The sequence below is a fragment of the Mirounga angustirostris genome, unplaced genomic scaffold, assembly GCF_029215605.1.
Source record: "Mirounga angustirostris isolate CCGP_5_RB_7025 unplaced genomic scaffold, mMirAng1.0.hap1 SCAF_4, whole genome shotgun sequence".
NCBI lineage: Eukaryota > Metazoa > Chordata > Mammalia > Carnivora > Phocidae > Mirounga > Mirounga angustirostris.
The window spans coordinates 172,193,220-172,212,854 of record NW_026991712.1 but is presented as its reverse complement, the minus strand read 5'-3'; the positions used below and the strand labels follow the sequence as shown (position 1 = coordinate 172,212,854).

The window sequence follows — 19,635 nt, the reverse complement described above, 5'->3', positions numbered from 1 at the left end:
GTGAGTGAAACAGTATTAATTTTATTTCATCACAAATTAAACATGGGCCTGCTTACCATTTGTTGGTGGATTTACTCTCAAGCTACATATAAAATTAACATGTATTTTTAAGCTGTGCCTACCTAGAGAATGCAGTGCCCTATGCCACCAGCATTCATTCATTCGAGCCTGGAAGGGATAAGTCAGGTTTAGAATCGTGGAACGGTAATCCCCGGCAAGGGCCTAACTGTTATAACATCCTTGCTCTTAACATGATGCGAAGACGTTATTAGTGTCACATGGCTTGGAAAGCAGTGACCACCATCCAGAGAGGAATTGAAACAGGGCAGTGGAGGAAGAAAATGTCCATCGGGCTCCCGGGCTCTGTTCTGTCCCAGATGAGGCATGTCTCTTCATGCACACGGAGTCACCAGCACATCTATAAATAATCATAAATTGTGCAGGGAAGCAGACTTCATTTCTAGCAGCGCAAATTGCCAGTCAAGATGCCGAGCTCTGTGAAGGATTCTTTGTACCCAGGACTCAGGGTTGTATGGGGCACGTGAGCCGGCCAGTGTTTCCCAACAGGTTAGACCAATAAGGTAAATGCACATTTTCCAAGACACCAATTCTCTGTGTTAAAGATGTTAAATGGGTCACAGAACTAATATGAGGATACAACCAAATTATGAGCTCAGGCACAGGGTATGGACGATTAATATTCTAAGAAGGGTGGTGAAACACCAGAGTTTTAAAATCTGTTTTTAATTTGTATTGCCTCCCTCACTAAATTATTGGGTGATGTTAAACAACATCTTTAACTTCTCAATGTCCGCTTCCCTCAAGAAAAATGAGAATAATGAGCATGGGACGAGAACATTTTTTTTCTCCTTTTATAGCTTCAAGAACCTAAAAAAATTATATAGCCCAAATCTTCCTTATGTTTCAGATGAGGAAACTGAAGCTCAGAAAAGCCAAGTGATGGGGCGCCTGCGTGGCTCAGTCGTTAAGTGTCAGCCTTCGGCTCAGGTCATGATCCCAAGGTCCTGGGATGGAGCCCCACATCGGGCTCCCTGCTCGGCGGAAAGCCTGCTTCTCCCTCTCCCACTCCCCCTGCTTGTGTTCCCTCTCTCGCTCTGTCTCTCTCTGTCAAATAAATAAATAAAATCTTAAAAAAAAAAAAAAAGAAAAGCTAAGTGACCCGTCTAAAGGCATAGAGCTCTTTAAGGGGGCAGAACGCAGGGAACCTGATTTACGGATCCCATGCTCTTGCCACAAAATTATTTACATACTTATTTACAGAAGGCTTTCAAGTACTTAAAGTTTCCACGTTGTCAAACCAACGTGGCTCCATTTGGAAAGTGCGAATCGAATTTCTGAACGATTTTTTTTTTTAAAGATTTTATTTATTTATTTGACAGAGAGAGACAGTGAGAGAGGGAACACAAGCTGGCAGAGTGGGAGAGGGAGAAGCAGGCTCCCTTTTGAACAGAGAGCCTGATGCGGGGCTCGATCCCAGGACCCTGGGATCATGACCTGAGCCGAAGGCAGATGCTTAACAACTGAGCCACCCAGGCGCCCTGCGATCTCATAGTTTTTTTATGATTTTTATTTTTTAATTTTTTTTATTTATTTGACAGAGAGAGACACAGCAAGAGAGGGAACACAAGCAGGGGGAGTGGGAGAGGGAGAAGCAGGCTCCCTTTTGAACAGAGAGCCTGATGCGGGGCTCGATCCCAGGACCCTGGGATCATGACCTGAGCCGAAGGCAGACGCTTAATGACTGAGCCACCCAGGCACCCCTGAACGATTTTTTCTATATTTGATGCCTCCTGTAGCTTTGGCGGGCTGCCACCTTGGTTCCTTCAGCAGAAACTTTTCTGAAGAGCAGTAGTAGCTGGAAAGCTACCTCGAAACACGGGCCCATTCTGCTTCTGGATTTGAGTCTTCAGAACTAGATCATGTAGGATGGTGCCTACGCTCATTGCTTGACATCTTTCCCTCTCTTGAGCTTGGGCTGTTTTGCTAAGGTCTATTCAGAAACATAGTGCTGACTTTCATAAATGAAATGTGTGGCTTCACAGGCTACAAAAGGGGGTGTGGTAGTGTGTGGAAAGAACATGAGGCTTTGGAGTGAGCTAGACCCGGGTTTGAGGTCTAATTCTTTGCATGTTGATTCAGCAAATATTTATGTAGGGCCTCTTATGTACCAAGCCCTGTGCTGCATGACCTTGGGTGGGTCATTTAACTTTCCTAAGCCTCAACTTCCTCTCCTATTAAGTTAAGATAATAAACCCTTCCTTTCAGCATTGTTCTGAGGATTAGAGATATGGTCTAAAAATGACTGCGCACATAGAAGGCATCAGTAAATGGTGGCTGCTATTATTTTTATTGGAATTGCCAGTGTTCCAGAGATGGAAAATATATTATCACTGGCTTGACAAATGAGACACCAAACAGAAGGGACAGACAGACAGAGGGACAGTTAAAACACACAGAAACTAGAGGGAGAAGAGAGAAAACTCCTGAGCAAATACCTTATTTATCATTTTTGGGAAAAACTGTCAAGTAATTAAAAGTGTGTGTGTGCGTGTGTGTGCACATGGGCATATACACATACTATATTCTTTATTATTTGCTTTCTTAGAATCCTAAAATGTTAGAAGTAAAAGGAACTTAAACATTCTCTCGTTCAGCATTCTTGTTTACAAAGCAGGAACAGGCCTAGGGGCAAAGGGGCTTGCTGAGCAAGTCCTTCCTGACTCACTTGCCTTCAAAATCTACATCTCCTCCTTCCCACTCCGCCATCTTGGCAAGGTTATGAGATCAAAAACATTTTCAGAATGCAGCAAAAGGTAGCTGAAGATGATGACTCCTTCAAAAAAATGTTATTCTAAAGATCTTGGTTAAATGAATGAAGGAATGAAGAATTTTAAAGATTCTATGGACGTCTGTGAGGTGCTTCAGCCCCCTGCTGGTGAAAGAGGAGAAGGTTAGACCCTTGGGCCTTTAGCTGATGAAATCCCAAGCTGCCTGAGCACCAGAAGCCAAGCAGAATTTTCCAGATCAAAGAGGAAAAGGGACATAGAAATATGTGGGGAAGAGGGTGAGGATGGAGGAAAAACAGGAACAGTAATAATACACTGTTAAAGGAAGTTTTTAAAAAGAGGGGGGCCTTCATCACAAAGGTAATTTTAAATTTATTTGACTCTTTTATTTTTACTAGTATGTTATTTGAAGAAAACCTCGTTATTTCCTCTCCTGTCAGAAGGAGTGAAGCTGAGGGAGAGGGGAGAGAAAAGAATTTTTACCTTTTACTTCATACACCTGCAATTTTTGAATTTTATATTTTTATAAGAAATTTCAAAATACATTTCTTCTTAAAACTTTTTTGGGGGTTCAATGTGGCACCGGAAGTCCAGACACTGTTGTTCTCCCTGAATCTAATACCTCCCCAACTCATTCTTACAACTCAAAGCACAGGATTCGAGAGGAGGCTGTGGCTCCTTGGGTGACACTGCCCTCTACTGGCCATAGGGGCAACTGCACCAGCCCAACTGGTGCGCCTGTCCCCGGAGGCTCAAACCCAGACTAAGAGTCTCTAAGATGATGTCATTACCTTTTTATAATAAAATCTCTTCGCTTGACTATTGAATCCCTTTTTCTCTGATTCCGGAATTGTTGCAGTCTGGCTTTTAAAAGGGATGGAGGATTGTGTTGGATATGCAGCAGTAAAACCTACACAACAAAAACAAAATAAAAATTAGCCCAGAGAACTGACAAATGTAGCAAACAAAGAGCACTTTAAAGTTTTATTTTGTTATTTTTTCAAGACTTTATTTTTAACTAATCGCCACACACAACCTGGGGCTTGAACTCACAACCCCAAGATCAAGAGTCTCATGCTCCACCAACTGAGCCAGCCAGGCACCCCTTAAAGTTTTTTTTTTTTTAAGATTTTATTTATTTATTTGACAGAGAGTTAGAGCCAGAGAGCACAAGTGGAGGGAAGCCACCTGCAGAAAAGCAACGCTCTTGAGGAAGACAACCAGAAAAATAAGATTTTTAAAAAACCACTCTGGATAATTGAACTTTCATTTCCAACCAAAATGGGACTGGATTTGCCCTCCTAGCTGTGGAAATAGAAGTTAAACATGGACAAAATATATGAAACAATGGTTTTCCGGGCACTGGACATCAAGCAACAAAGGATGGGGATCCGTGAGAAATGGGAAGCAAATGGGTCAGCAGTAAGATGGCCCCCAGCTTACGGCCTGGAGAAGTTTCCAGGCCACAGCCCAGGAAGGAGGAATCCAGGCAGTCCTCTTGAGTTGAGGAAATGAATCGGGAAGCCCAGAAAGACCAGTGTTCTTGAGTTCACAAAGCCGAGAACCAGAGAAGAGAGCAACACAGAGAAAGAGTTCTGGAGACCTGCCCGGGGTTCCCCTCAGGTAGTTTCCTAAGTATTGATCCGGATATGCACATGACAACACTACCCAAGGTTGGGGAAAAAATCAACTGAAAGAATTAAGTGAACAATAACACCTGAACACAGGTACAGGAATAGCCCCTATTCCCACGAATCAGAATGGAAAGCTTTATAATTCCTAGAACATAGAGTATGCAGAGAGTTTTACCTCACAAATAGAGCAAAATTACCCCTAGACTAAATGCTGCTGCCGGGTTCCAGCTAATAACACTTAACAGCCAGACTTGAAAAAATGCACCTGTTTCCAAGTAACTTAACTGCAGAAAAAAAAGCACAAGAATTTGCAGGACTACAAAAGGATCCAGCACCCAACAAATAAAAGGAAAAATATATGGTGTTCAAGTAAGAATTGATAGGCACGCAAAGATGAAAAAATGCAATTCATAATGAGAAGATAAACAATCAATCAAAACCAAAATTTAATTTATAAAAACAGGCAGCAGGTGAGATTCGGCCAAAGGCCGAAGTTTGCCAACTCTTCGCTCTAAAGCAGCCACTAAGAAAACACCGGAAAAAGTTACTCTTTTTTTTTTTTTAAAGATTTTATTTTTTTAGAGTAATCTCTACACCCAACATGGGGCTCAAACTCACAACCCCGAGATTAAGAGTTGCAGGCTCCACCGACTAAGCAAGCCAGGTGCCAACAAAGGGGATAAAATAGAAATAAAAACAAACAATAGAAAATAGAAACCAAAAAAAAAAAAATACTCAATGCAAAAGATGACAGAAAAAGTAAAAATGGAACAGATGGGACAAATAGCAAACAAACCGCAAGATGGTAAACTTAAACCTACACACCAATATTCACATTAAATTAAAAAAAAAAAATCCCAATCAAAAGACAGATGGTCAAAAGGGATAAGAAAGAAAGACCTAACTATATGCTGCCTACAAGAAATATACTTTAGGGGCGCCTGGGTGGCTCAGCTGGTTAAGGGTCTGACTCTTGATTTTGGCTCAGGTCATGATCTCAGGGTCCTGGGGTCAAGCCCAGCAGCAGGCTCTGCACTCAGTGCAGAGTCTGCTTGTCCCTCCCCCTCTGCTCCTCTCCCCACTCGCACGCCCTCTCTCTCTAAAAGAAATAAAATCTTGGGCGCCTGGGTGGCTTAGTCATTAAGCCTTTGGCTCAGGTCATGATCCCAGGGTCCTGGGATCAAGTCCCACATCAGGCTCCCTGATCAGCTGGAAGCCTGTTTCTCCCTCTCCCACTCCCCGCTGCTTGTGTTCCTGCTCTCACTATCTCTGTCTCTGTCAAATTAATAAATAAAATCTTAAAAAAATAAAATAAATAAAATCTTAAAATATATATATGTATATACTTTAAATATAATCCCAGAAATAGGTTAAAAATAAAAGAATGGGAAAAGATACACTATGTTAACACTAATCAGAAGAAAGCTAGATATTAATATCAGGCAAAGCAGATTTCAGAGTAAAAAATATTACCTGCAATAAAGAGGGTCATTTCATAATCAGGTAGGGGTCAATTCTTCAAGAGAATATAACAAGCCTAAATGCTGATACACCCAATAACAAGAAATACAAAATACATGAAGTAAAAACTGACAGTACTACAAGAAGAAATAGAGTATTCCACAATTATAGTCAGATTTAAAAGTTCCTCCCTCAATAATTTAAATAAGTAGATAGAAGATCAGTAAAGATACAAAAGACTTGAGGGCGCCTGGCTAGCTCAGTCAGCAGAGCATGCAACTCTTGACCTTGGGGCTGTGAGTTTGAGCCCCGAGTTGGGTGTAGAAAGATATATGACTTGAACAATACTGTTACCTAACTTGACCTGACATTTATAGAACACTCTACCTATCAATTTTTTATAATCTATCCCAGAAGACTGAACAGGATAAGACATTTCCCAATCCATTCCAGGAGGCCAGCATCACCCTAATACCAAAATGAGATAGAGTCACGGTGGGCGTGGGAGGAACCACTACAGATCAATAACCCTCATAAACACACATGCAGAAATTCTTAGAAAAATTTTAGTAAATTAAATCTAACAATATATAAAAAAAAAATACATCATGACCAAGTGGAGTTTATCTCAGTAATGCAAAGATAGGTTAACGTTTGAAAGTCAATGTCAGGGCGCCTGGGTGGCTCAGATGGTTAAGCGTCTGCCTTTGGCTCGGGTCATGATCTCAGGGTCCTGGGATCGAGTCCCGCATCAGGCTCCCTGCTCCTTGGGAGCCTGTTTCTCCCTCTGCCTTTCTCTCTCGCTCTGTCTCTCATGAATAAAAAAAAAAAAAAAAAAACTTAAAAAAAAAAAAAAGAAAGTCAATGTCATTCACTATATTGATCAACTGAAAAAGAGAAACCATATGATCATCTCAGTAGATGCAGAATGGAATCATGTAGCATGTATTCTTTTTTGTCTGGTTTCTTTCATTCAGCATAATTATTTTGAGATTCATCCATGTTGTTGAAGTACCAATGCTTCATTGATTTTATTGCTGAGTAGTATTTCATTGTATAGAAATGTGACAATCATTAATCCACTGCTGATGGAAATTTGAGTTGTTGCCAGTTTGGGGATATTACAAATAAAAGCTGTTATTTACATTCCAATACAAGTCTTCTGAGTGGACATACATTTTCATTTCTCTTGGGGTAAAACTCAGGAATGGGATGGCTGGATCAAATGTTTAACTTTTTTGGGTTTTTTTAAGATTTTATTTATTTGAGAGAGAGAGCGTGCACAAGCAAGGAGAGCAGCAGAAGGCGAAGCAGGCTCCCCAGTGAGTAGGAAGCCCGACGCAGGACTTGGGACCTGAGCCAAAGGCAGACGCTTAACCGACTGAGCCACCCAGGTGCCCTCAAATGTTTAACTTTTAAAGAAACTACTAAACTCAGGGCGCCTGGGTGGCTCAGTCGTTAAGCGTCTGCCTTCGGCTCAGGTCATGATCCCACGGTCCTGGCATCGAGCCCCACGTCGGGCTCCCTGCTCCGCGGGAAGCCTGCTTCTCCCTCTCCCACTCCCCCTGCTTGTGTCCCCTCTCTCGCTGTGTCTCTCTCTGTCAAATAAATAAATAAAATCTTTAAAAAAAAAAAGAAACTACTAAACTCTTTCCCAAAGTTGTGCCTTTGTACGTCTCCATTATTAGTGTATGAGAGTTACTATTCCTTCTCATCCTCATCAACAATGGCAGGCTTCTTCATTTCAGCCATCCCCTGGGCTGTGTAGTAGTATCTCATTGTGGTTTCCATTTGTAATTTCCTAATGACTAATGATGCTGAGCATCTCTTCATATGCTATTTTCCATCTGCATATCTTTTTTTGGTGAAGTATCTGTTGAGTAGATACAGAAAGCATTTCATAAAATCTTATGTCTTTTTAGGATAAAAAAAAAAACAAACCCTAGCCAACTAGGAAGAGAAGCAAATTTCCTTAATCTGATAAAAGCTATCTATGCTAAAAAGCCTATAGCAAACACAATACCGAATAGTGAAACATTAAAAGCTTTCTCCTGAGATAGATAAACCAGGAGACTGCTGTCACTCTTCTTCTCAATACTGTCCCAAAGGACTCCAACCAATACAAGAGTCAAGAAAAATAAATAAAAATGTATGGATCAGAAAGGAAGAAATAAAGCTGTCATTATCTACAGATGACAAGATTATACGTGGAAAAATTTGAGGAGAATCTATAAACAACCTATGAGGCGTAATCACTGAATTTAGTAAGGTCACTAGAATCAAGGTCAATATACAAAAGTCAATTTGTTTGGGGCGCCTGGGTGGCTCAGTCGTTAAGCGTCTGCCTTCGGCTCAGGTCATGATCCCAGGGTCCTGGGATCGAGCCCCGCATCGGGTTCCCTGCTCTGCGGGGAGCCTGTTTCTCCCACTCCCTCTCCCCCTGCTTGTGTTCCCTCTCGCTGTCTCTCTCTTTGTCAAATAAATAAAAATTTTTAAAAAAAAGTCAATTTGTTTTATTTCTATATTAGGATACAATTAGAAAAGGAAATTAAAATATTACCATTTATAACAGCATAAAAATCAAATGCCCAGACAGACATAAAGAAGATACACATGATCTTTACATAGAGATCTGTAAAACATTTTTGAGAAAAATTAAGATTTAAATAAAAGAAATGCACATGGATGGGAGAGCTCAATATTGTAGAGATGTAAATTATCCCTAAATTGATTGCTAGAATCAATGCAATCCAAGCCAAAATGACAGTAAGGATTTTTATCTTTAGGACATTAATGAGTTGATCCTAAAATTTATATGGAAATGCAATGGGGCCAAGAATCATCAAGATAAGGTATAAAGCTAAAAGATTTATGCTACTAGATTCAAGGCTTGTTATAAAGTTACAGTAATTAGGGGTGCCTGGGTGCCTCAGTTGGTTAAGCAACTGCCTTCCGCTCAGGTCATGATCCTGGAGTCCCGGGATCAAGTCCCACATCGGGGTCCCTGCTCAGCAGGGAGTCTGCTTCTTCCTCTGACCCTCCCCCCTCTCATGCTCTCTCTCATTCTCTCTCTCAAATAAATAAATAAAATATTTAAAAAAATAAAGTTACAGTAATTAAGACAGTGTAGTATTTGGGGGAAAAAAAAGTGTAGTATTTGAGCTGAATAAAGAATCCAGAAGTAGCCTTGCATATACATGGACACTTGATTTATGACAAAGGCAGATCTGCAGAATAGTAGAAAAAGAATGGCCTTTCAATAAATGGTGCTGGGTCACTTGGATACAGATCCTGAAAACACCAAATTTGCACATCCACCTCGTTCCATACACAGAAACAATTCCAACCAAATTGTAGTTCTAGACATGAAAGGTAAAATAATGCAGTTTCTAGAAGAAATTATTTGGGGCTAGGCAAAGATTTCTCAAATAGGACAGACAAACACTAAAATGGAAAGGATGGATAAATTGGGCTATATTAAAATTAATACCTTCTGTTGCTTAGCACACCATTAAGAATGGAAAGGAAAGTCACAGACTGAAAGAAAGTATTTACTCTCCCTGTAGCTAACAAATTGACTCATTTCTAGAATGGTTTAAAGAACTCTTGGGGTGCCTGGGTGGCTCAGTCATTAAGCGTCTGCCTTCGACTCAGGTCATGATCCCAGGGTCCTGGGATTGAGCCCCACATCGGGCTCCCTGCTCAGCAGGAAGCCTGCTTCTCCCTCTCCCACTCCTCCTGCTTGTGTTCCCTCTCTCGCTGTGTCTCTCTCTGTCAAATGAATGAAATCTTTAAAAAAAAAAAAATAAGAAAAATCCAATAAAATTAAGGGCAAAAAACTTGAACAATCACTCCTCCAAAGAGAATATTCTAAAGGTCAACCAACATATGAAAAATTGCTCAATCTCACTGATCAAAGAGCAATGCAAATTAAAACCATTATGTGCAAAAGATACCAGTGATGATGTGGGGCAACTGGAATTCTCATATGTTGCTTGTAAAGAAGTAAAATTGGCAAAAGTACTTTGGAAAAATGGCAGTATCCACCAAGCTGATCATAAACACATCCTAGGACCCATCGATTCTACTCTGAGGTATTGATGACATACATACATTACATGTATGTCCCCAAAACATGTACGAGCCTAGTTAGAAGAACTTTTATTCATAGTAGCCCCAAACTGGAAACAACCCAAATGTCCTTCAATAGTAGAATGGATAGATAAATAAGTTGCGCTGTATTCAAACAGAGAAAAACTTAATAGCAACAAAAACGAACTATTAACTGATATATAAAACATGAAGTTAAATCTCTCAAACATGAATGAAAAAAGGCTGAGAGAAAAAACTTCATATTGTATGATTCCAATTTATCTAAAGTTCAAAAACAGAGTAGGGGCTCCTGCGTGGCTCAGTGGGTTAAGCATCTGGCTTTTGATTTAGGCTCAGGGATCATGATCTCAGAGTCATGAGATCAAGCTCACGCCCACCCCCACAGGCTCCAAGCTCAATGGGGAGTTGGCTTGGGATTCTCTCTCCCTCTGTCCCTCCCTCCTCACCGTGTAGGTGCTCTCTGTCTCTGTCTCTCTAAAATAAATAAATAAATCTTTTTTTTTAAAAGTTCAACAGGCTAAAGTAATTAATGATATTAGAAGTCAGGATAGCTGTAGTATTTACTTTCACAGAGAAGGGGTAGCGACAAGACAGGGCTTTTGGGATACTGCAGCGATTCTGTTTTCTTGGTCTGAGAGAGTGATTCTATCGGTTGTATTTTCATTGTGAATATTGATTAAGCTGTATAAGTATGATTTGTGTACTTTTTCTGAATGCTTCCATTTTTAAAAGTATTAAAGAAAAAGAGCACAAAATCGAAGGATGGGAGGAAGAAAGAAAGGTCTGGTTCTGGGTTGGAGAGTAGCAGGGACTCTAGAAGTGCACCAGAGAGGGGGAAATACCCCAAAAGAAAGAAAAAATGGTGGAGTAAGGATCTTGGAATGAGGTTTCCAGCCCCAGCAAGGATTCCGAAACCCCAGGTGTGGTCCAGAATTAGCACATACCAACAAAACCAAAGGGAGCCTGTGGGCTGGGACAGTGGAGCTCTCCCCTGTGTGGATGGATGAGCAATGACCCTAGTGCTCCTTCCCCTCCCCCACACAGCCATCACACCTTTTTCTACTGAGAAAGATCCAAAACTTGAAACAAAGAGGACATAGGATTTGTACCCGTAATGGCTGGAGTTCAACTTGCCACCAACCCAGCAGCGTGGGGGGCTTGCATTAATTTTAGGAATCGAGAAAGTAAGATCTCTTTACACATTTAAGTGTGAGGACTGAGATTTTTACCAGATACCTAGAAATAACAAGTGTGGGGAATAGACTTCCTCCTACTTCCCTCCTCATCCTTTCTTTTCACAGTTTCTTCCCAGTCATCACCCAAGAAGCAGTGAGAGCCACCTTTGAAAGCAATCTATCTGGTATGTCTTAAGGATGGCCTTGTGGGTATGATGCAGAATTTACAATATTCCTCTAAAATGTGTTCTTATGTGCCAAAAAGAACATATGTCAAGAGTTCTCAGGACGCCTGGGTGGCTCAATCAGTTAAAGCGTCTGCCTTCGGCTCAGGTCATGATCTCAGGGTCCTGGGATGGAGCCCCAAGTTCTGCTTCCTGCTCAGCGGGGAGCCTGCTTCTCCCTCTCTCTCTGCCCCTCCCCCTCGCTCATGTTCTTTCTCTCTCTCTCTCAAATAAATAAGTAAAATCTTAAAAAAAAAAAAAAAAAAAAGAGTTCTCGGGGCGCCTGGGTGGCTCAGTCGTTAAGCGTCTGCCTTTGGCTCAGGTCATGATCCCACGGCATCAAGCCCTGCATCCGGCTCCCTGCTCGGCGGGAAGCCTGCTTCTCCCTCTGCCTCTTTCTCTCTCTCTCTCTGTCTCTCATGAATAAATAAATAAAATCTTTATAAAAAAAAAAGAGTTCTCTCCTCCCCTCAAAGATATCTGTTAATAAATTCACAAGACCTTTCTGTAATTTGTTGGCATGGCTGGAATATTTTTTGTCAGGGTGTTGGTCTTTATGTGTCGAGTTGTCCATCTTAGCAAAGTTCTGTGATATGTTCCATTTGTTTGATGAAAAACTCTACTACATGTTCTTCTAAGTACCTGGAACAGCAAAATACAGCATTTGTAGGGATCATTTCACATTCTCGTTAACTATGTTGATTGGGTTCTGTTCTATCTGCAGAACAGACTGAGCAATCTTCTGGGAAGAGGCGGAGATTTACCTAGTGCTACAACCCTGACTTCCAAGCATATTGCACTGCCTGTAATAGGAATCCTGTAAGGGTTCATTGTTGATGTTGCTTACAGAGCTACTGAAGGCTTGAATTTTATAAATGTATCCTTATCAAGATAATTGACATACAATATAATTCATTGGCTCTAAGTGCACAATTTTAAGTTTTGGCGAATGTTTACAATTGTGTCAAATACCATCACAATTCACACACAAATACATCCATCATCCCAAAGGGTTTCCTGTGTTTCTTCGCCTTCAATACCCTCCCAACCGTGGCATCTAGCAACCACTGCTTTGCTTTCTGTCCCAACAGTTGCCTTTTCTAGAATGTCATATATATGTAATCATACAGTATGTACCGTTCTGTGACTGTCTTTTTTCACACAAAGCTTTTAAGATTCTTCCACATCGATATGTGTAGTGGTAGGTTGTTCCAATTGCTATACATCCTGACCAACACTTGTTTGATAAGTTTTATTCATTTTAGGCATTCTAGTGGTTGAATGGTAGTATCTCACTGTCATGGTCATCACCAGTCAGTCAAATACTTGAGGAGAACCTTCTTCCTATTCCTGAACTTTATCTGTGCAGGTCCCTCCTCTGTGGCGTTCTCCCCTATAGATTCCAACCTCTCTGGGCACATGGGTGGTTCAGTGGTAGAATTCTCGCCTGCCAACCTCTCTGGGCTCCCTGAACTCTGATTTCTATCTCCCCAATCCAGAAAGCTGGGCTTTGTTTGGGTCCCCTCTCCCTGAATGGTGGCCTGGAAACTGCCCCCAGCAGGAAGCTCTGGTAACTGCAGGGCTCGCCTTGTTTTTCCTTTCTGAGGAAATGCCAAACCAAGCTATCTTATGTCTAAAACCAGTTGCCTCATGAGAGTCTGGGTTTTAGTTGTTAACAGCGGGAGCAGGATTCAGTTTCCATAGCAGTTAATCTTTCATGGACAGATGAGTTCTATTTCGCCCATCTTTTTTTCCTCAAGCACTCACGCCATTTATTGACAAAGGAAGGACTGAATGAATGATGGCGTGCTCTACCAATCCTTTTCACCTTCAGTGTTTGTTCCTCACTTGACTCTCTCACAGTGGCAATGCTCAAGCTTCTCTGTATAACACTCTATATTGAAATTTTAATATTAACGAGAGTTATTGGCAACACACTCCAAGAGGCTAAGAGATTCAAAGCACCAGAAATCAATAATGCTCACAGCAACATGGCCACTCCAGTATAAAAATGTCTTTTAGGATCTATAAAAGCAACCACCATTCCCTTACCACCCTACAGTGCTGTGTCGTTGTCTTAGTACTTCTACTAAGTACTTAGTACTTCTACCATCTACTTCCCTAGCTACAATAAAGCTCTGATTTTAAAAACGCACTAATGAGGTGAGCACAGCTTAATGTTCAAACTTGGCGAATCACTGTGTTATATGCCTGAAACTAATGTAACATTGTTTATCAACTACACTCAAACAAAAGTTTAATTAAAAAATAAATAAACGAGGGTGCCTGGGTGGCTCAGTCGTTGAGCGTCGGGCCTTTGGCTCAGGTCATGATCCTAGGGTTCTGGGATCGAGTCCCACATCGGGCTCCCTGCTTCGCGGGAAGCCTGCTTCTCCCTCTCTCACTCCGCCTGCTTGTGTTCCTGCTCTCACTGTCTCTCTCTCTCTCTCTGTCAAATAAATAAATAAAATCTTAAAAATAAATAAATAATAAATTAAAATGCACTAATATGTTAGAACTACAAGTGATTAGAAAAAATTTAAGCTTCCTATTACAATGGTGATATGGGCACCTTATCAATTTTTTTTTAAAGATTTTGTTTATTTATTTGAGAGAGAGAGAATGAGAAAGAGAGCGAGCACATGAGAGGGGGAGGGTCAGAGGGAGAAGCTGACTCCCAGCTGAGCAGGGAGCCCGATGCGGGGCTCGATCCCAGGACCCTGAGATCATGACCTGAGCCGAAGGCAGATGGTTAATGACTGAGCCACCCAGGCACTCCTTGTTTTGTTTTTTTAAATTATTTCCATCTTAGGGGTGCCTGGGTGGCTCAGTTGGTTAAGCATCTGCCTTCGGCTCAGGTCATGATCCCAGGGTCCTGGGATCGAGCCCCACATCGGGCTCCCTGCTCAGCAGGAAGCCTGCTTCTCCCTCTTCCACTCCCCCTGCTTGTGTTCCCTCTCTCGCTGTGTCTCTCTCTGTCAAATAAATAAATAAAATCTTTAAAAAAAAAAAATTATTTCCATCTTAGTGGGTATGAGGTGGTACTGGCATCTCACTGTGGTCTTTATTTGGATTTCTCTGATGGCTAATGATGCTGAATATCTTCTCATGTGTTTACTGGCCATCTCTGTCTTTGGAGATGTCAAATCCTTTGCCCATTTTGTAATTACATTATTTTTAACATTATTGTTGAATTTTAAGAGTTCTTTATATATTCTAGGTATAAATCCTTTCTTTATCAGATATATGATTTGCAAAATTCCTTCCATTCTAATGGTCAATTCTTAATCCTCATATTTTACTAGACCTATAGATTGCCTGCAGCACAGCTGATCACTCCTTCCTCCTTGAAATACTTTCTTCACTTGGCATCTAAGACAGTCTCCCGCCCTGATTTTTCTATTTCATTGACTGCTGTTTTGTTGTCTCCTCATTCCCTCATCTGCTAAGCAGTGAAATGCCCAGGACTCACTCCCTGGTCCTCTTGTCTTTTCTGTCTATACTCACTCCCTTGCTGATTTCATTCAGTTTCAAGCTTTATTTTTTTTTTTTTATTTTTTAATTTAAAAAAAATTTTTTAAAGATTTTATTTATTTATTTGAGAGAGAATGAGCTAGAGAGAGAGCACGAGAAGGGGGGAGGGTCAGAGGGAGAAGCAGACTCCCTGCCGAGCAGGGAGCCCCATGCGGGACTTGATCCGGGACTCCAGGATCATGATCTGAGTCGAAGGCAGTCGCTTAACCAACTGAGCCACCCAGGTGCCCCTTCAATTTTTAGAAAAGATAAGAAATTAAAAAGACTTTCTGAAACAATCCACAACTGATTGTTTCTGATAATGTACTGATAATGCTTTCCAGTGTTGGTATGCATACCTGTGAAGCCAGGATGAGAGCAGTGCAGCCCAGGTGTGAATGGAGCACTGCCCAGATGTGCCCTACTGGCAAAGTTCCTTGTGTCACTGTTCATGACAGGATGTCACAGCCTACAATCTCGAAAAAGAGTAATGAAGATATACCACCTTCCTTATCAGTGGCATATGTCCAAGCAACTCCCAGGTGAGCACCTGTACGGTAATCAAGAGTATCCCTGGGTTCAAGGTTATGCTCTGCCACTTCCTAGTTCTGATTCTAGATGAGTTATTTCATCTTTTGAGCCCACTGCCCCCTCCATCAACCGAGAATGGTAACAGCAGTACTTTCTTCTCAAGATGCTTATGGATTAAATACAATGATCCATATAATGAAGTAGATGCTGCTGCCTGGTCCATGGTAGGCTTTTTTTTTTTTTTTTAAGATTTTATTTATTTATTTGACAGAGAGAGAGAGACAGCGAGAGCAGGAACACAAGCAGGGGGAGGGGGAGAGGGAGAAGCAGGCTTCCCGCTGAGCAGGGAGCCCAATGCGGGGCTCGATCCCAGGACCCCGGAACCATGACCTGAGCCGAAGGCAGATGCTTAACGACTGAGCCACCCAGGCGCCCCATGGTAGGCTTTTATGAATATTAGGTTTTAACACGTGCACAGGAATAATGTAGTAACAGCTTAAAATAATAGCTATCATTTACTGAACACTGACAGTCTTAAATACCTTGTATAGAATACTTCATGGTGTCCTTATAACAACCCAGTGAGGTATTATCCTCATTTTATAGATAAGAAAACTGAAGTTTAGAGGGAAGAGTTAGGTGACTTGCTCAAGGTCACAGCAGAAGTAGGAGGTGGAGGGACGCCTGGGTGGCTCAGTCGGTTAAGCGTCTGCCTTCGACTCAGGTCATGATCCCAGGGTCCTGGGATGGAGTCCCGCATCGGGCTCCCTGCTCCGCGGGGAGCCTGCTTCTCCCTCTGCCTCTGTCTCTCTCTCTGTCTCTCATGAATAAATAAATAAAATCTTAAAAAAAAAAAAAAAAGAAGTAGGAGGTGGAATCAGGCTTTGAACCCAGGAAGCCTGACTTCTGCTCACTCTTAACCACTATCATACCCTCTAAGGCAGCATACACTAAACGTTAACATGCTCAATTTTGACGTTTGGCAGCCCTGAGTGGATATGGTTGGTTTTTTAAAACTAGGCTATTGCATAGCGTTTTCAAAATATAAAGCAAATATCTGAGGCTGTCGGAATTTTCACAGAATGCTGGGCTTCCCCAGAACTCAGTTTGAAAATTCCTGAGGCAATTCACTGGTGTGTAGTTCCAATTACTAGAAAGTTCCTGCCTGTATCAAAGCTGATTCATTTTTTCCCCCCTTCACTCATCCTAATTCCACCCCTTGGAATCAGCCTGGAGAAAATCTCACTCCTCTTCCACAGTGGTGATTTTCAAAACGCAGGTCACAGCCTACAGTCTTTTGTGAAATTTTTGTCATGAGTGTATGTGCTGGACCACAATATAAAATGCATTTCTTACCATGGGTCACATCAAAAAGTTTGAAAGCCGCGGTTGTATATGACTATTCTTCAAGTATGTGAAGGCAGCTGTCATATCCCACCACCTAAAGACATGGGACCTTTTCAGCATCTGCAATACCTCCTTGTAGCATGGGGATTCTTTCCTTCCCTATGCTGGGTATCATCTTTTGGCCCTGTCATCAAATTCATCTGGGTCTCTCCTCAAACTGTCTTAGGGATGTCTTCCTTAGCCACTCTCTCTTAAGGAGCACCACCCCTCTCTCTCTACCCCTGACCCTGCCTTATGTTTCTCAATGCACTTTTTACTCCCCCAAATCACATTTTATACGTACTTCTTTGTATATGGTCTCCCCAATAGAATAGAATCCTCACTAAATCCCCAGTCTGTTTCCTGGCACATAGTAGTTGCTCAATAATATCTGTGTAATGAATGAATACTAGGGGTAGATATATTCTAGCCATAATGCATACTGATGTAGTCATAATACAACTCTTTCCTTTGGGAGCTACATTCTGTAAGGATTTAACTCACCTGACTATAAATACAAATGTGTTTCCACTCTACTATATGTTTAAAAAAAACCTATCATTTATGTTAGAGTATTATCACATATCTTATACATTTATACATGCATATTAATGTGCAGTATATGTCAATACATACTAAATCATGTATACTGTTACCTTATGGGGAATTTTACGGTATTTGCATGAACAGTTTTGAGGACATGAGATTTTTATCAATTCAGTTATACATAATGCTATGGTGCATCTTGAAAGTATTTTACATTTTTCAAAGCGCACTCAGGGAAACAATCCACTTCATACTTTTCATATGAGAAACTAAGAAAGCATGTCAGAGAGCGAGAAGGAGCTTTAGCAGCCGGCTAGTGACCGCTAAATTCCAATCTTACCCTTTCATTTTACAGATGGGTAAACTGAGGCGCAGAGCAGGGAAGATTTTGCTGAGCCCCCCCCCCCCACACACACACACTGGAGCGGCCCCAGGGTTAGAACTCAGCTCTTTTTCGTCCACCCACTGCCCGGCACCAGAGCCCCGATCTGTGTGTATATTTGCAGAGGCAGAGGGGCTTCAGATGGCCACGCCCCTCGCAGGAGCCCCATGGGGAGGGCACCCCGTGATTACCAGCACCCCTTTAGGTGGGGGCTTTGAGGGCACACCATCAGGGAGGTGCACCTCCGACTGCGGCTTCTTCCCACCATGGAACACCAACCAGCACGCGCCCAGCAGGTCCTCCTCCCCACGACCCCGCCACCCGTTCCCAGACAGGAACTGCCTCCTACCTCGTTGGGTCTCCCTGGGCTGAATCTGGGCTACCCAGCCTCCCCGTCGCTATGGAAACCACGGGCCTAACATTCTAGAGTCCCCCTTTAGGCCGCCTCCTGAGTAACTAGCCAATGGTTTCCTGTTTTCTTTAGAGTGAAAAGTTGTTGGCCAATCGTTAGAGGCGTTTCAAAAAAAAACCCCAAACAAACAAACAAAAAAAACCACAAAAAACAAAACCTTAGGGAAACTGCCAGAATTTTAGGGTTCGGGTTAATTACATCAGAACTAGTGGGGAAACTTAATAGGGGGTTATCTAAATGACCCCTCAAATATCTTGTGATAGACCAAGAGCCTTAGAATTTTGTCTACCAGGAAATCCTAGTTAGAAGACGACGACTAACATTCATCCAAGCCCTGTGTATAATAGTAAAAGAAAAAAGACTGATACGGGCAACGATACAAGGACAGACACACAGTGTTCCTTGAATCCCCCCTTTACAAGCTTCAGAGCAGTCACGGTGATGTTGTCACTCCCCTGCTTAGAACCCGCAGTGGCCCCCCATAAGTTTAGGATGAATCCAAACCTCTGTCCCTGGCCGGTCCTCTGATGGCAGCTCGTACCACCCCACGCCCCAGAAAAATCTTGCACCAGCCACGCTGTCCTTTGGATAGTTCCTACGAAATGCCAACCTCGTTCTGCTCTCAGGTGTTCCTTCTGAGCTCTCTCTGCCTCCAGATCTGAACCCAAACTGGCTCTTTCTGCCTCCTTGGGGTCTGGGCCCAAATGCCATTTCTTCATCTGTAAAATGGGCATGAGCTCAAAGTCTCACTCAGGGGGTTATTGCGAGGATCTGAAGTGAGATGCGTGTAAGTGAAAAAGTGTAAGCTCCAAGCACGTGTCGAGTACATTTATTGCTTACTGTATACAGTTGTACATTACCAAAGCATTCATCAAGTGCCAGGCTCACTAGGAGACCTAAGCCATTGCGGAGCGGCGGACACGCTGGGAGGGTTGGCACATAGCGCAGCCAACAGGTGTTAGGGGAGGGCCCGCAAGGGAATTGTATATGCCCCCCGAGTACTCGAGAAGGCTTTGCGGGCAGCCGGGTCTTGAGGGACGTGAAGGATTTGAAGGCATGGTGAGAGTATAAGGTGGAGGAACAGCAGGAGCAAAGCCCGGGAGGTGGCGCTGAGAACTGGAAGGTGGACTCCTGGCAGGCTGCCCACCTGTCGGGCAGGGGAGGTGAGCAGTCACCCGAGCTCTCCAGGACAGGCGGAGAGAGAGGTGTTTGTTCCAACGTCCTTGGCGCGGCCACTAGAGGGGACCCCCTCCAGGTGAGCGCAAAGCTCGAGAGGGGGGCCCCGCCTCCCCGAGGCGCTCCCACTACGCTTCAAGCAAGCTTTGCGGCGCAGCCAATAGCCGGAGGCTGTCCCGCCCACCCCCTCCTCGCAGCCACTCGCCTGCACGAAGTCTCCGCCAGCTTCTGACTGGCAGGCGGCCTGGCAAATCAAATCGTGGCCTTTGAAAGCA

The 19,635-nt window shown here is 42.7% G+C and overlaps 1 protein-coding gene across 1 annotated transcript in view; it reads right to left on the bottom strand.

Moving 5' to 3' along the window:
* STPG1 (sperm tail PG-rich repeat containing 1) overlaps positions 1–12,027 on the bottom strand; it is a 44,246-nt gene extending 32,219 nt beyond the window's left edge. The window contains exons 1-2 of the mRNA XM_045895486.2: positions 11,916–12,027; positions 3,599–3,717 (exon numbers count right to left, since the gene is read on the bottom strand). Of these exons, the coding sequence (XP_045751442.2) occupies positions 3,599–3,717; positions 11,916–11,988 (192 nt within the window). The 5' untranslated portion in view covers positions 11,989–12,027. The remainder of the gene's footprint in view (positions 1–3,598; positions 3,718–11,915) is intronic.
* Between the last annotated feature and the right edge of the window lie 7,608 nt (positions 12,028–19,635).